Source organism: Durotheca rogersii, assembly GCF_024521655.1.
Source record: "Durotheca rogersii strain YMJ 92031201 chromosome Unknown GGS23scaffold_4, whole genome shotgun sequence".
Lineage (NCBI taxonomy): Eukaryota > Fungi > Ascomycota > Sordariomycetes > Xylariales > Xylariaceae > Durotheca > Durotheca rogersii.
This window is the reverse complement of record NW_026251235.1, coordinates 2,068,807-2,084,537: the sequence shown is the minus strand read 5'-3', so window position 1 is coordinate 2,084,537 and position 15,731 is coordinate 2,068,807. Positions and strand designations below refer to the sequence as shown.

Here is a 15,731-nt window from a genome sequence, read left to right as displayed (position 1 = left end):
TGTGGATGGGAATGGGAATGGTAAAGTTGTGAGCGAGCCCGAAAACAAGGCTGTTCTGCCCGCAGTACGCGCGGGAAGCTCCTCTGCAATTACCTAAGACAGAGAGAGGGTACATAATGCCATGTACTGGACAGGGATTTTTAGAGAGCTGCCCATATACCGACCTTCTACCTCGGTGATAAGTATCTGAAGGTACTGACTTCATACAACTAACGTGCTGAGTACATAATGCATACCATGCATGCACGCCTTCATGTGGTCCCTCTGATAAGGGCGTGACTCTCTACCAAGATAAGAAAGGTCGGGACGAGCGGTGCCCGGCCGTCCGACCTGCAATCAGGGAAAATAATGTGAGCCGCTAGGTGAGGTCACCAGAAGCCATCACAGGAATGCGAGAACCGGTAGGCCACCAAGTCGTCTCGGTAGCCAACCTAAGCTGCGCAGACTCTACGTAATGTGAACTGCAAGAAACCAAGCGGAAGAAAGCGTCAACCGAATAGCCGTCCGCCTCCGAGAAGGAATTTGCGATCCTCCACGTCTCTAGACTGACGGCAAGCCTCTTCTAGGGTGTTGTATGCCATATGCCGAACTTGAATTGATCGCCATCTGGCATGACCACTCTCCGCCCATTCATACACGCCACGATACCAATGCCTCCCGATCCTCTATCCAAGTAGACCAATGGATGACTATCCAGCAGGTAGTCTGGACCATAATGTCCCCTTCCTCGTCGTCTCCGGTCTGGGGGCCGCTCCCACCAAGCCCCCCCTCGCAGATCACGACCCGAGAGAGCACGGCACGCTCATCCGATCGGAACTGCCTTCGATAGATAGCCGCGAAGCGAGGACTATTCTCCGTTATATCCAAGAGAAGGATGCCGCTGGCCTTCCCTGGAACTCCGACTCTGGGGATACCTCGAAGAAATACAAATTCAAGATTCGAGCTATCGGAAGGGTATGTCTTCGCCGCCATCATCCGCAGCTGCTCGTACGGCAAGTCATGTTTTTATCGGAGTCTAGAGTTTGACTGTGGCCCAGGAATTCCTTCTGCCCCCCCGTCGCGCACACCTCCAGGAAAACTTCGAGACGCCATTATCACCACTCATTCTTCATTCTCCCTTCTCTCCTCTTAGCCCGGGCTCTACTCTATACCCGGACGGCTTGATAGACACACGATGGCTCCAGAAACACCAGGAGCTCGTGCCTAGCGTCTGCCTGTCGTTCTACAGCCTGACATCAGACCCGTCCCTCGCGACCCTGCACGACAACCAACTCAGAACAGACATAAACGCTGTCAAGAATTCTATCGGACAGTCGGGTTATAAGTGCCGCCTCGTCGTGGTCATCCTAAGCGACCAGTCGCCGGCCTCTGTAGGCCAGTTTCAAGAGAGATTAGAGTCCATCAGGAGAGGTACGGGATTGGATCCGAAGACATCTCTTTTTGGCCTGCCCACCCAACGAACTGAGGCAGAATTAGAGAACGCCGTGGATAGTGTCCTAGGTGCGGTATTCGACCAGGCTATCGAGTACTATCGCGATCTGGGGAGGCACGCTCGCAAAAAGAAGGGGAGAGGGGTCGCGCCACAGCCTACTATTCCGCCAACCAGCGGTACTTCTCACACATTATCCCTTCAGGGTTGGAACGTCCGCTACGACTTCAAGACAGCCATTTTCGCACAGTTCCGACAGGAAATAGACGTGGCCTTACGCTCTTATGAACAAGCATACGATACCCTATTTGGCGCCGATGTTTTCGAAACTATTCCAGGCTGGAACCCTAGGTTCAATGATGCACGGCTCTTGGCTGACATTATAGCAATCCGGGTCTTGAATTGCTTACTGTGGGCTGGGCAAAGCACTGCAGCTGTTAGGAGGTGGCAAATACATCACGACAGGGTATTCGACCTTGTTGATCGGAGGGGCCGCGGGACGCAGAACTACGGGTGGAAGGCTTGGGAAGCGAGGTGGTGTACGGTCATGGCCAACCTAGTCGAGAGGGCGAATTTCCCTGAATTGGAGCCGTCCACAATGCTGTCGTATCGCCAGCCCGAAAAGAATCTCTCGGCCGATCGCCTGCAACCATGGGAGCTTCTTCACCACCCGGGGTACTGGTACCGCGCGGCTGCGCGGCATCTCTCCGATAGACGAAGATTAGCACACTCCATATCCGAAGACGCCCGAGAACCGCCAGACAAGTCTTCGCAACTACAGTCGAATAAGGCCTACAACTACGACACGTACATGTGTCCAGAACCCCACGAAGAATTCCCACTGGTCGGATCCGGCGTCAACCACGCCCTGTTGATTTTCAACCACTTAGTGCTAGCACGGAGCGAATTTCAGAGACGAAACCAAACACGATCGTCGGCAGAACTTGCGCTCGAGTGCTGCAGGGAGCTTGAGGGGATGCGTGAATGGAAACAGATCTTGGAAATGCTAACGCCTCTATGGAGGAGCATGTCGTTCCGCAGGGAGGGATGGTGGGACATCACGGAAACATTGAGCTGGGCATTGCGAAAGGCAGCCGCCGAAGCCGGCCAAAGGGATCTCGTCGTTGCCATCGACTGGGAACTTCTGCATAGAGGTGAGCGAGGTTGTCCGTGAAAATGTGACGACTTGATGGACTTATTGATCACTAGGGTTCTCCAAGCGCCCTGGATGGCATTACGATATCACCAAGTCATTGGATGGTGTAGCCGGGGAAGACAGGGCTGTGGTTGATATCAGCGATGAGCATGTAACATCATTCCTACAAGCCTCCTTTGTATTCAAAAATCAAGAGGGAAAGGCCGGACAGAGTTGTCTTGCCCAACTCTCGATTATCTCGAGCTCGTTCCGGGATGCTGCGCCGGTGGTCTTCGACGGAGTTCGAGTTGAATTCGACGGAAGTTTGCGCACATTACATATAAAACACCGGCCCGGCGATAATCAGACGCCAGTATCTTCAACGCTACACGTTACTAAAGTGGCTTTAGATGAAGTCGACATCGGCGATAGTGTCGGTTCTGACGATGATTCCGAGACTAGTTCTCCGGCGACTCGTGCAATTTTACTCGAGGGGAGAGATGACTTGACCGTGCTCCCAGGGCAAGCCAGGGTCTTCGAAGTAGAAATTCCGCTAAGGGAGCCCGGTGACGCCAAAGCGTCGTCTATACAGGTTCTACTAGCCCCCAAGGATTTTATACTTCGATATACGATGAGGGTTCGAGACAGCAACATGGCGGGCCTTTGGTATTCACATTTGTCCTCTCGCAAGAAGATTACACGGACAAACCCACATAAAATCAATGTGCTTCCAAGGCCGCCGAAGATGGAGATCAGACTTGTCAATTTGCTTGAGCAATACTATGCAGGCGAATCCATCAGGCTAGGATTGGAGATTCTCAATGAAGAAGATAGTCACGCAATTACGACGCTGGATACAGCCATATATGGGCAGGACCCTCCTAGCTATAAGGTGCGGATTGAGGGCGGCGAGGAAAAGTCGAGTGCTACGGGATTCGAGGAATCGAGGCTAGACGGCATCTCGGTCGGAACGGTGCCAAACTCCGAGTCGGCAAAGGCTACCGTCATTATTGACCCCGTTGATCAGCCCGTGGTGTTTGACTTGGTTTTGAAGACTCTGTATCACCTAGTGTCAGATCCAGGGACGCCAATAATCCAAGAAGTCACATACCACATCAATATCGTCAACCCCTTCGAGGCAAATTACGACCTATCTCCCAGGTTGTATCCAGAGTGGCCCAACTATTTCAGCTCGGAAGATATCCAGGAGCCGTCTGACGGAGATGAGATCGTCCGCCACCCTCGCGGATTGACCCAGAAATGGTCCCTTGCCACACGGTACGCTTCTTTTGCGCAGGAAGACTTAACCGTCCTGGATCTAGATGTGAGTATCGTTGCTACGCAAGGGAACGTAAGCTGCAAGACATCCAAGAGCCAGTCTATATCAGAAGATGGGGCAATCATCGGCCCCAAGACGATCGAAGAAGCACAGTTCGAGCTCATCGCCCAGAAATTAGACCTCGATGATAGGTCGCCAGCGACAGCCGACCTCGCCTTCACTATCAAGTGGCGGCGGCTTGCTTCATCGCCGGGAGAAGTGAATAGCACGACCCTACCACTTCCGCGATTTTTTGTCACCAGTTCCGAGCCTCGAGTTCTTGCCGGGGCATCATATTACTCGCCGCCGAGCTCGTCGCCGTCTTCGCCACCTTCTGCTGCGACGCCTCAGTTGGTCTTCCTCGACATCACGATAGAGAACCCGTCGTCTCACTTCCTGACGTTCGGGCTCACGATGGAGCCCAGCGACGAGTTCGCGTTCTCGGGGGTCAAGACGACAACCCTGAACGTGCTTCCGGTCGCCCGCAGGTCGGTTACGTACCGGCTGCTGCCGCTGGTGAGGGGCGCGTGGGTCCGACCGACGCTGGTCGTGCGTGACAAATACTTCCAGAAAATCCTCAAGATCATCCCGACGGAAGGGATGAAGAGCGATAAAGAGGGCATCCTGGTGTGGGTTCCTCCCGAAGACGAAGTCGACGGCGACGGCGACAGCAGCCTCTCGGCAGGAAACGACCCGTCTGAAACAGCTCGAGAGACGGAAGAATAGAACGCTTGGGTCTGGGTCTAGGTTCCGTGACGGGTTATGGGGAGATGGCGTCCCCTTTTTGCCAATCTCTGTAGAAATTTTAAGATATCTTTATGGTAATGCGTTATAGGTTCTATCAACGATATCGACGTTAGAGTCGATATTACCGGAACCAAATCCCAGGCTCCAGGGCGCCTGTCTTACAGTACCTACGTGATCCTCACAGTTGACGCTTTATCGAATCCTTGAAGCTCTCCAGGGCCCGATAGGGGTACATCTAATCAACAGAGGGACCAGCACCCTGAAAACCCGACATTATACTCATAGTAGAGGTACCTAGTGGGTATGCGAATCTACTTAGGTACAACGTAACCGGGGGTGTCTACAGGAGGTACCTTACCTAATCTAACGGTGGGGTGCATTTGTAGGTACTAAGTACCTAGCCGAAGGTAAGGGAGAGCGCATTAGGTAATTGTAGGAATTTCGATCTGCCCATTGTCATCATGGTTCTATTTTCGGGTTCTAGGACGCGGCCGGGGTCTAAGATGTTGCGACTCGGGTTATCATTTTCTTAACTCCCCCATCGCAATCCCTAACTCCGAGTCAGCTACAACCAGCCGGAGTTCCCGCACAGTTCATTTCAAGGACGCGTTGCTCGTCTTCTCGGCTGGAAGCCTGTCGTCGACGACACTCGGATACGAGATTGCGAGGCCCCAATGATCTTACGCCACCTTCCTAGAGTCTGACCCGTCCAGATCTTTGGGCCCCCCCTCCTTTCTTTGGATGCCCTTGGTCGTAGTATACGTATATATATACGCATATATATTTGGCCTAGAACGTGCTTTATTCTGACCCAACTCATGCATCCGCTGCTCCGAAGTCTCTTCTCCAGCGGACCCGGGGTTCGAACTAGCCAACTCTACAGAAGGGCTTCCGTATCGGGTGCTACCCTCGCCCTCTCGATGGCAGCGTATTACAGCAACGTGGTCGTGCGTCCGTCGCCGGCTGCCGAGGCCCAGGAGTTCGATACCAAGGCTCATCACATCCAGAACCGACATGGGAAGACGATCAAATTTCGCAACCCTTACCCGTCCTCTCAATCTATCAGCGGTTGGGATATTTTCAAGATAACCACAATGCACGTTTGCCCCCGGCCCTCCCCCCGGGCCTAGGGGCCTTTGTGTCTGTTGCGCTCCCGCTAACGAGGATTTTTTGCGTAGAGAGCCGCTCACGGGGTCGCTCGTCTGGCCGAAGCCAAAGCCGGAGGACAAGGTGGTGCCTGTGGTAAAACCCGAGTTCCTTCCGACGCGCGCGTCGTCGAAGCTCCGTGCCACCTGGCTCGGCCACGCTTGCTACTATGTAGAATACCCGTCGGGCCTGCGGGTTCTCTTTGACCCCGTGTTTGAGGACTGCTGCGCGCCCGTCTCGATGCAGGCCTTCAGGCGGTATACAGAGCCGCCGTGCGACATCGCCAGCCTGCCTTTCGTCGACGCAGTAGTCATTAGCCACTCGCACTATGACCACCTGTCGTACCCGACGGTGCAGGCAATCCAGAAGCACCACCCCAACGCGCACTTCTTCGTCGGCCTGGGACTGCAGAAGTGGTTCAAGCAGGGCGGCCTGAATAACGTGACGGAGCTGGACTGGTGGCAGGAAGCCGAACTCACGCTGTCGCCGCAAGCTGGCAAGGCGGCGGAGGCGAAAGCTGACGACGGCCCGGCCCCGTCGGAGTCGATAACTGCGAGGATATCGTGCCTGCCTTGCCAGCACAGCTCCGGCCGGTCCGCCTTCGACCGGGACACGACTCTCTGGTGCTCGTGGGCGGTCACGTCGGGGGACCCGGCCAAGTCGGTCTGGTTCGGGGGCGACACGGGATACCGCGCGGTGCCGAAAGCGCCCGCGGGGACGGACTACGAGGGCCCGGACTACCAGCACCTGCCGGTGTGCCCGCAGTTCCGCCAGATCGGGGAGAAGTTCGGCTCGTTCGACCTCGGCCTCATCCCGATCGGCGCGTACTGCCCGCGGCCGGTGTTCTCGTCGGTGCACGCGTGCCCGGCCGACTCGGTGGAGATCTTCCTGGCGACGAAGTGCAAGAGGGCGATGGCGATCCACTGGGGCACCTGGATCCTGACGCCCGAGCCGGTGCTGGAGCCGCCGAAGCTGCTCAGAGAGGCGCTGAAGCGCAAGGGCCTGGCCGAGACGGGCCTGTTTGACATATGCGACATCGGCGAGAGCCGGGAGTTTTGAGGGCGCTGCATAATCTGCATAGATAGGCGTACGTACCGGATGGGTTGACACCTCAGTTGAGAGGGTTGTTTGTTGCCTTGGCGGTGACAGCGGAGTTCAAGCGGGAGAAGGGGGGCTTTCGCGCAGCTTGTAAAGAGAGGGCTACGTAGGTATAGGAATATGCGTTGGATTTGAATCGCTTTGCTATCTCTATACATTACCTATGTTATGCCTACTTGCAGGTAGGTATGGTATACCTACTATATTACAAACACCAATATTACAGAACCAAATACGAAGAGCTGGTGTCGATATGCACAGGTGCGCAGGTAGGTGACGGTCTTGAGACACTTGACTGCCTACCCGTAGGCGAGTGCTTTTGATATTTCGGGACGGACTAGGATGTGCCCTTCCCACTCCCCTTTAGGGTCCTATAGGATAGGATGTGGCAGGGAACAACATGTGTAGGCCTAGTAACCAGCCTAAGCCTGCTATGTATATTTGCGTTACCTCTGTAGACTATACGATATGTAGGTACCCACCTACCTATCTTAGGTACCTACACATACATGTCATTACAGCGGGAGAGCACTGCCTGGTACCTAACGTAGGTACCTATAGGTGCCTACCTAGGTACATGTAGACAAGCTTTTTAGCTTGATGGCTTCCGGCTAGGCAAAACGCCGATCACATGATCAGGCTATGTCAACGTAATCATGTCCCCCCTACCTACTGCTTACCTACCTAGGTACCTACCTCCTATGCCATGTGCACCCAAGGTACATGCATTTTGCGGCTCTTCCTACCCAACTGAAGGTATCTCGCTAAGGTCACTTAGGTTGCGATACTTAAGCCTTGGGTGTGGGTGCCCGTCCGCCTACCCAAACATCCTAGAACTTCCCCAAATTCACTTCCATTGTCTTCTCCAGAGCCCAGGGATAGGAGCAGCACCTGCAATCTCGTCGCCTACCTACACACACGCGCCCACTCCGAGCAACTGACACTCCTCTCCTATATAAGACGCCTACTAGTCCAGTCCTAGAAAACGCATTCAGCGTTCGAACCTCTTCTGCTTGCCTCCCTGCTTGCTTACGTTCCCTGTCCCGAACCATACTCTATATCGGACTTCGTCACTCTTGTTGCGGACTCATCGTAGACTCATCCCACTCATCCCACATCTTTTGCTGTCTGCGAACGGAGGTCGACCCTAGGCGAGCGCCTGTCTACCCGATTGTTGCCTTGGCTACCTTTCTCCCTTTTGCGGTCTTCGTTTCCGACCATGCATCAACGACAATACTGTTGTTTGGAGTTCATCTACTTAAACCCAGCCTCTCGCCGTCTTCCCACCTCGCCGCAGTGACGAAGTGTTCGGTGGCTTACTCTGAAATGTGCTTTTGTGCCCCGGCCGGGCCTATAAAAGTACTGTATCCTTATGGCTAGTATGGGAGACCCAGCTAGCAGACTCATCGTGAGTATCCCGACCGTGTCCGATGCCGAACAGCCCATCCACACCTACACTACATCTATTCATCCTTGTAGCTCTCCATCACGCGCTCCTGGTGGCTTGCCTCCCGACCTGCTCTCTTGAATGAAGCTGATCTCTTGAGTGTAGGAGGAGCTCCGGTCGCTTCTTGACGAGACAACTATTCTATCTATTTCTAGTGACTTCGACTTGGATGATCCTCAGCAGTTTGCTGCCGCCCGCGAAATTCTCCTAACCATATCTAAAGATGTGGAAGCAGAGGAAGCCACTGGTTTCAACGCCAGTGGCCTTGGCGCTGATGGTATCGTAGACATCAATCCCTCACAGCCGGATGACGGTGCAGAGATTGCTAGTGTGGCCGTCAGCGACATAAAGAGTATAAGCGGCCTGACCTCCACCACTGAAAATTCGACCCCTCCGAGTCTAACTTCGAAGGGATCATCAAGGATCTCGACTCGTGAGACCCCGGTGCTTTCCCACGTCGGTGTCTTTGACGGGCTCAGCGATGACGAGAAGGAAAATCAACTCGCTCAGATGTTCGTTAGCTTGAAGCGCATCGACGTGAGGCTAGCTCTGCAGAAATCCAAGGGCGACGCGAGTCTTGCCATTGACGAACTCCTTAACTTGCAGTGGCTGGAACAGACGAACCAGCGCCCCAAAGGCGTTGACGGCTTTTACGTATCTGACGATGATTCTCGGGGCAAGAAGAAGAAGGGTAAGAAGAAGAGGAGGGGAGGAATCAAAGTATCTACCCCGAGAGCCACCGGTCCTGAGGGCGCACCCGAAGGAGGAATCGATAACGAGGTAGTCCAGAGTGGTAAGGGCTTTAGTTACCGAGTCGAAGAAACCGTTTCCGTAGGTGATATTAACAAAATGCCTTCTATAGATGATATTGTATTTGTGTCTACTCGGTTCAACCTATCAGAATCGGAGGTGTCTAGCATCTATCGTCGACACAAGGCCTCTCTTGGGGCTACAGTGGTGCAGATCTTGGACAACTACATCGCTCTAGGCCTGCCGCTGGCGGATCCTAATTTATTGTCTGATTTCCAGCAAGAAGTATCTGGGTTCTTTTGGATACCTCGCCAGTATATCACGTCAGTCATCGACATCTGTCCGACCCGAAGAGACGCGGTAGACGTCGTCCGCGTGTTAGCAGAACACTTCGAGCGGTCATCATACCTAAAAATTGACGTGCCGTATCGCGTCGTGGCGTCGGACTCGGACGTGGTGTCCCCTACTATCATTACTACGCTCGAGCCCGCGAGCACCACCAACCCACAGTCGCCGACGAGCCTCCGCGCCGCCGCCTCGGTGTCGCAGCGCCTCGCCGCTTCGCGTAGTCACTCGATGGCCTCCGCCACCGCCGCCTTTAAGAAGGGCCGGTCGGACCCCCTGTTCCGCCAGGCCGGCGCCCTCTTCGCGGAGCGCGCCCGCGCGCAGACGGACGACCTCCGCCGCGCCGCCGCCACCCTTGCCAACCTCCGCGTCGACGAGCAGAGCGCGCCCGGCATGATCGATCTGCACGGAATGACGGTGCAGGATGGCGTTACCATTGCTCTCGAGCGCGTCGGCAACTGGTGGCGCGACCTCGCCGCCGAGAACGCCGGTGACGAGCGCGCCCGCCGTGCCGCCGCCCGCGCCGCCCCCTTCAAAGTCGTCACCGGCATCGGCCGGCACAACCCCGACGGGAGGTCCCCGCTCCGCATCGGCGTCTCCAAGGCCCTCGTCAACAACGGGTGGAAGATCGAGGTCCTGACCGGCGCGTTCTGCGTCACTGGGAGGCAGTAACGATTTTTTTTTTGTTTAAGGAGGGGAAGGAAGGGTAGAACGCTTCTAGATAAGCGACGAACCCGACTTGCCCCCCCACACCATATTCACCTAAATATGTGAAGGCGGCAGCCGCGCGGCTGCGCGGAAGCCCTCTCTAAACCCCGAGCAACACACATTTGGATGGACGACGAGTTGGGTTATCTATGTATCTACACCTCGGCGTGCAAGACATGAGAGTCTACCAGAGGGAGACGCCGACGGCATTTCGGAATTTTTGGTAGACCCTCTGCAGGTGCTCGGTGTGTAGGGTAGCATAGCACGCGTTGGCACACACCTCGTCCTGTATCTCTCCCCGGCCGGATTCCCGTCGGCTACAACGCGACGCGGGAATCCGCCCGGTACCCCCCCATCTATACCACGTTCTCTCCCATCTTGCATGCCGAGAAATGGCCCCCTTCCCTCCCCGGCGGCAAACTTACTGAGTGGCGCCATCTAGATACCGAGTTCGTGCCCGCGAACGGAGACGCGTGTCCCCGTCCTCGGCAACTAGGTTGCTGCTAACTGGCTCTCGAGATCGGCGCCTCGGTCTGTGTGGTCTGCTTCGGTCGTAGATAACACGTTGGCATCGGGGACATTAGCTTTACTTACGGGCAAGGATTGCGTTATGAGTGATGATGTATACGATGTATAGTTACAGTAATCTGTAGATGCGTACACTTCCCATTTTGAGAGGTGGGCACGTGTAAGTTCCCGCGCGACATACATATTATATACCCTTGTTCATAGTCGACGTTGTAGTGTAAGTAGACAAATTAGTTGGCATACAAGTCGACCCGTATTAACCCATTCTCGTCTTGAAGGACGTGGGGAGGCTGACTTGTTACCTATATAATTCTACATAGTAAACCCGCTTAATTGTCTTCAACTTGTGTAGGACGCTGCTTCCAAGTATTAATCAAATTTGATAGTCCCCCCTCCGGTCTGAGGATACGATATGCCGAGTTTATAGATCCATCCTATCTTACAGCTGCGGCTCTGTCTTGTTTTCTGTCCTTCTTTCTTCCGCTCTGCGAATATTTACTACTCGTCGTCGTCGTCGTCGGAATAGTCCCGGTCTATCGTCGCTAGGTTTCGTCTGGCTACCAGATCTTCCACAATGCCTCCTTTGCTATCCGGGTCGGCGTATCCTTCTCCACCAACCAACGATAGTGCCACCGGCAGGAAGATCAACGCATGCGTGGCTGCGAATATGACCAGCGCTAGCCACACACGGAAGTAGTAGATTTCGAAGATCTTGGACCGGGTGAAGGCCAAGACGCAGACGCCGAGCAGCTTAGTGACGGTGATGCCGCTAAAGACCGATCCGCCAACATTCACGAGTGCCGTCCAAGCCCTGGCATCCCGGCCGCGGAAGCGATTCTTAGCCCCCTCCATAACCAACTCCGAAGGGAACATGAATGCCCGCGCGATATGAGCGCAGAATTCGACGGCGATACCGACGCAGATGATTAGGTTTACCAACGAAACGGCATTGAGCGACACACCAAACACTGCCATCGCACCGATTATATCCACAACGGTCATGGTCACGGTCAGGGTGACGATGAGGGCGGTGACGACAGAGCCAAGAAGAATAGACGAGACCACGAAGACGAGGGCCACTGCCGAGCCAAGGAGCGCGCCGGTGAGGTTGACAATGTTCGCGTACTGGTCAAAGAAAACGTAGAAGACGCTGTACGGGAATACCTCGACCCCCGTGTTGGCTGTGATATCGTTGGCAATGCGGCGGGCCGACGCGTAGGCATTGATGAAGTCGTCCTGGCTGCGCAAGGGTTTGTGCATAGTCCGGAAATGGCTGGCGGAAACATCGACGTTCTCGGCGTCCAAGACGACAGCCTGGCTATACGAAGCTTGACCGGCCAGAGGACACTCCTCGGTAGTTGGAGACTGCAGGAATTTCTGCAAGTAGTGAACGAACTCGTCACCTTCCGGCATACCAGCCAAGGTGATGTTCCATAAGGGGTCCCGACCAGTGAAGCAGACTTTACCGTCTTCCTTGCAGCAGCTCTCGAAATCCGGATTTAGCCAGAGGAGGAAATCGTCAATCCAGCTGGCGGTCGGTGAAGATATGTAAGAAACATCGGGCCGCTTTCGCTCTTGTTCGAGTATATTCGTGAGGGAGAATTGCTCGCAGGTCGTAAAGCGGGAGCAGAGGTGTCTCTGGTTCGTGCGCTGCGTTGCATCCAGGTTCTTGGTAACAAAGTACACAGGTGGGCCGGTATCCAAGTAGCTGTACACGTCGTTGAAATAGTCGATGAGATAGGAATCGTCGGGTAGAGCGACTCGCTGGTCTAGACCCAGTTTCACATACGGAATCAAGGCCACACCGGCAGCGAGGAAACCGAAGAAAACGGTGACGATAAGAACCTTCACTTTCTTACCCAATATGGTTGGTGCGTAGCGTTTCCGGATGAACTGCTCTAGCAATGATTCATCCGGTTCGTCGAATGTGCGAGGGGCGCCAATGCTGGCACTATCTTGCAGATAGATGCGAGCTGCCTTGACCTGGATACAAGGGAAGCAGTCTGCCCTGAAGTTTTCGATCCGCTGTTGGTTATAGGACAAGATAGAAATAAACAGAGTCATCTGGAGGAGCGCGTTGATGAATACCGCACCCGCGGCATATATCGCGAAGTTCCGGACAGCCGGCATACCGACGAATGCCCCGAGAGCAAAAGAGACGGTTTCCGTAACGGCCGAAAAGAGAATGGATGGGCCGATCCGTCCAAGTGCTTTGGCTATCCTCTTTTCGACCACAGCGTCCCGGTCGCTTCGGTTAGCACGCTCAAACTCGTGGACGATGAGGAAGATGTTGTCCACTCCGACAGCCAATACGATGAAAGGGATAACCTCAGCAATGATGAGCGTGACCTTTATCCCCGCGAAGGAGAAGAGTCCGACAGAGGAGACGATGGATGCCAGAACGATCATTATGCCGGCTAGACCTAGCGAGAATTTGCTCTCGACCAGAGCCACAGCTGGGTTTCTCACTAGCCCACGGATCGTCATGGTAGTCGAACCCAGGGCAAGCGAAGCATAGAAAAACATGACCAGATAGCTAATGACGATGATTGTCGCGTCCGTGTTTGTAGATTTGTTTAGTTCCTCCTCCAAGCTGATTTCGGTCGAAAAGGACAGTCGTAGGCCACGATCTGCCGCTTCGCTCTGGACCTCTAAGAGCCGGTCTTTCAAGGACCGCTCCCAGTCCATGGCTTGGGCCAATTCGGCGCTTCCCTTGGGGTGATTGCTGACCACCCATGTCACCGTCATGGCCCGCGCCTCGGTGATATTCTCGATGCCATCATAACCACCTAGGATCATATTTGGCTCTATCGGCTGTCCAAAGTCAGGGCGACAACCCACGGGAGATTCTGCACACTCTTGAAACGAGGACCTCCAGGCTTTCGTGCCATCGAAGTAAACAGTTGGAGACTGGACGACGCAGGCGGAGCCGGTCGGTTTGAAACACACTTCCTGGAAGTTCGCGCGGGATGTCTCGCCCCGCAGCTCCTTAACGCTCTTCTCTACTCCGGCCCACCACGTCAGCGTCTCGTAACTGAGGACCGGGCCGGGTCCTAACGGGTTAGTGTCGTTCACTAAAAAGACCTTCTGCGCGCGGTAGAAGGGACCGAAGTTCTGATCGAAAAATGCTTTCTCTTGAGCGGCTGCCGACTCGGGGCTCACCCACAATCTCTCGGGTTCGGTCTCGACGTAGAATCTGATCCAGCCGGTAGAAAGAAGAAGAACCAGTATGACGCTAGAAGAGGTGGTAATCCCAGGATACCTCGCGCAGAAATGGCCCAATTTGCTAAACGCGGTGCTGCACCAGCTGCTGATCGCGTAGTCCCTCTGGGGCCGGTCGTAGATAGTACCATTAATAAAGTCGCCCTCGTCTTCGTCATCGCTCGGTTCGGCGCCATGCAGCAGGTGGCGCCGCTCACTTCGCCGCTGCACATGCTTCATCCAAGCAACATGGCCAGCCAGGGCCACGACGAGTGTACAGAGCAGTATGCCATACGTGAAGATCGAGGCAAACGATAGACAAGGAAGAACGCCGACTCGGCACGATCCCGCCTGCCGTACCTCGGGAAGCTCCGGACACACGGCAGGACAATCGACACAGGAACATCGAAAGTTGGGGTCCTCGTCGTTGCACTTCTTAGGCCTCATCTGTCTCGGCGCCATGGCCGGATCCGTATATTGCTCGGGGAAGTTGATCTGGAAGGGCGACCCGATCACTTTCTCGTCACCGAGGAACTTGAGGAGCTGGGTGTAGTTCTTGGCACCGCCACCGATGAAGTCGATAGCCTTAGAGTTCGACGCGCCAAACTTGACTTCCTTGCAGCTGTCGTAGAAGCCCTCGCCATATTCTTTGGAAATCAGCTGGTCGACCTCGGCAACCAACGTCTTGCCGTTCTTCTCGATTGTCTTCGTCACGTTGATGAACAGCGATTGATCGGGCGAGCAGCTGAAGGAACAGAACAGGTTGTAGAAGTTCTCTTTGCAGGCGGGACAGGAGCCGATGATCTGGTTCGGGGTGGACAGCTCGGACTTGAGTGCTTGGAGCTATACACCTGTCAGCAGAGGCGAAACGGGGAATAAGGGGCAGGCAACGGAGGGCGGACCTGTTCGGTACTACAGCAGACCTTGCTATCCTTCCATTTGGGACCGCACACGGCCTCAATTTCCTTGGCAAATTCCGGGTCGGGGGTAGTAGCCAGTCCGTTGTCGACGCAGGGCAGCTGTTTGCCGAAGAAGCTCTTCTTACCGCACTGGCCGCGCATCGCACAGCGTCCGGCTTCATGTTTAGGTGTGTAGAGCTCGTCTGCCACAGCGCCGCCGGCCAGCAGCAGAGCGGCGACAGCAGCGACGAGGCGAGGCAACGGGGCCATATTGGTGCCCTACCAGGCCGTATCAGGCCGTAATGTTGCGAGGCCTAGCTAGCGCGATAGGGCGCCGTCAACACCATGAGGGCGAGGGTGCGAGATGGTCCAGGGCACGAGACGGTTAAGGAAGCCGTTCTGGTGCCGCAGGCACTAGGATGAACGAAGGTGAGGGAATTCGCAGGTTGGTGATGGAGGGGATGGGATGGGGGATGGCAGGCAGAGAAGACGGATGATGGGCGACGGGCGATAAGACGGGGTGGGATGGATGAGGTTGGCCGGAGAGGGATGGTGGATGGTGGAAGGGCGATGGTTCAAGAGAGTACCTAAGGTCAGGTCGCATGAGTTGTCCTGCGTCATCAAATGGGCGGCCCCGTGCCTGCCGGCCACGGCTCCAACGTGGACCTTGCGCCAAGAAGTTAGTTCTTGACTCATTGCATAGGAGGTACCTCAGGTGGTATGGGCATAGGTGGGTTTGATCACGTGCCAGAATCCCACCTCCGCACGGGTATCTGTTCTGTCCTGTGGGGCAGATACCTGCCCCCTGAGGTACCTGCATTGATGGATTTAGGTACATCCGGATTAGGTTTGACGCCCATTAGAGTGCCGACAATGATATGATCAACTGAAGATTTCTACCTGCGAGAAACCAGATCAACATCCCCTCGCTTTTACTAGAATGCCCGCGTTGCACATACAATAGACATATAGATACCTGC

At 54.9% G+C, this 15,731-nt stretch overlaps 4 protein-coding genes across 4 annotated transcripts; 3 read left to right on the top strand and 1 right to left on the bottom strand.

The window, feature by feature from the left end:
* The first annotated feature begins 345 nt into the window (after positions 1-345).
* GGS23DRAFT_555988 (Gryzun, putative trafficking through golgi-domain-containing protein) lies at positions 346-4,888 on the top strand. The gene is made up of 3 exons (XM_051515634.1): positions 346-954; positions 1,038-2,583; positions 2,639-4,888. The coding sequence occupies exons 1-3, from the start codon at positions 682-684 to the stop codon at positions 4,606-4,608; spliced, it is 3,789 nt and encodes a 1,262-aa protein (XP_051374922.1). The 5' UTR covers positions 346-681; the 3' UTR covers positions 4,609-4,888.
* A 180-nt stretch (positions 4,889-5,068) lies between these two features.
* Positions 5,069-7,138, top strand: GGS23DRAFT_555987 (Metallo-hydrolase/oxidoreductase). The gene is made up of 2 exons (XM_051515633.1): positions 5,069-5,725; positions 5,808-7,138. Exons 1-2 carry the CDS (start codon positions 5,448-5,450, stop codon positions 6,832-6,834), a joined length of 1,305 nt encoding a protein of 434 aa, XP_051374921.1. The 5' UTR covers positions 5,069-5,447; the 3' UTR covers positions 6,835-7,138.
* An 892-nt stretch (positions 7,139-8,030) lies between these two features.
* GGS23DRAFT_374500 (uncharacterized protein) lies at positions 8,031-10,179 on the top strand. Its single transcript, XM_051513378.1, has 3 exons — positions 8,031-8,281; positions 8,426-9,113; positions 9,183-10,179. The coding sequence occupies exons 1-3, from the start codon at positions 8,246-8,248 to the stop codon at positions 10,085-10,087; spliced, it is 1,629 nt and encodes a 542-aa protein (XP_051374920.1). The 5' UTR covers positions 8,031-8,245; the 3' UTR covers positions 10,088-10,179.
* Positions 10,180-10,855: 676 nt separating this feature from the next.
* On the bottom strand, positions 10,856-15,021 carry GGS23DRAFT_617304 (multidrug efflux transporter AcrB transmembrane domain-containing protein; the record flags this gene model as incomplete). The annotated part of the gene is made up of 2 exons (XM_051520855.1): positions 10,856-14,695; positions 14,755-15,021. 2 exons carry the CDS (start codon positions 15,019-15,021, stop codon positions 11,150-11,152), a joined length of 3,813 nt encoding a protein of 1,270 aa, XP_051374919.1. The 3' UTR covers positions 10,856-11,149.
* Positions 15,022-15,731: the final 710 nt, after the last annotated feature.

What these genes read in the sequence shown, in the direction of transcription:
- GGS23DRAFT_555988 (XM_051515634.1), top strand. Translation starts at nt 682, where the DNA reads ATGGATGACTATCCAGCAGGTAGTCTGGACCATAATGTCCCCTTCCTC. An exon ending in AGATTCGAGCTATCGGAAGG is followed by an intron (nt 955 to 1,037) that starts GTATGTCTTCGC and finishes ACTGTGGCCCAG; the next exon opens with GAATTCCTTCTGCCCCCCCG. An exon ending in CTGGGAACTTCTGCATAGAG is followed by an intron (nt 2,584 to 2,638) that starts GTGAGCGAGGTT and finishes ATTGATCACTAG; the next exon opens with GGTTCTCCAAGCGCCCTGGA.
- GGS23DRAFT_555987 (XM_051515633.1), top strand. Translation starts at nt 5,448, where the DNA reads ATGCATCCGCTGCTCCGAAGTCTCTTCTCCAGCGGACCCGGGGTTCGA. An exon ending in ATTTTCAAGATAACCACAAT is followed by an intron (nt 5,726 to 5,807) that starts GCACGTTTGCCC and finishes TTTTTTGCGTAG; the next exon opens with AGAGCCGCTCACGGGGTCGC.
- GGS23DRAFT_374500 (XM_051513378.1), top strand. Translation starts at nt 8,246, where the DNA reads ATGGCTAGTATGGGAGACCCAGCTAGCAGACTCATC. An exon ending in ACCCAGCTAGCAGACTCATC is followed by an intron (nt 8,282 to 8,425) that starts GTGAGTATCCCG and finishes TCTTGAGTGTAG; the next exon opens with GAGGAGCTCCGGTCGCTTCT. An exon ending in TAACGAGGTAGTCCAGAGTG is followed by an intron (nt 9,114 to 9,182) that starts GTAAGGGCTTTA and finishes TGCCTTCTATAG; the next exon opens with ATGATATTGTATTTGTGTCT.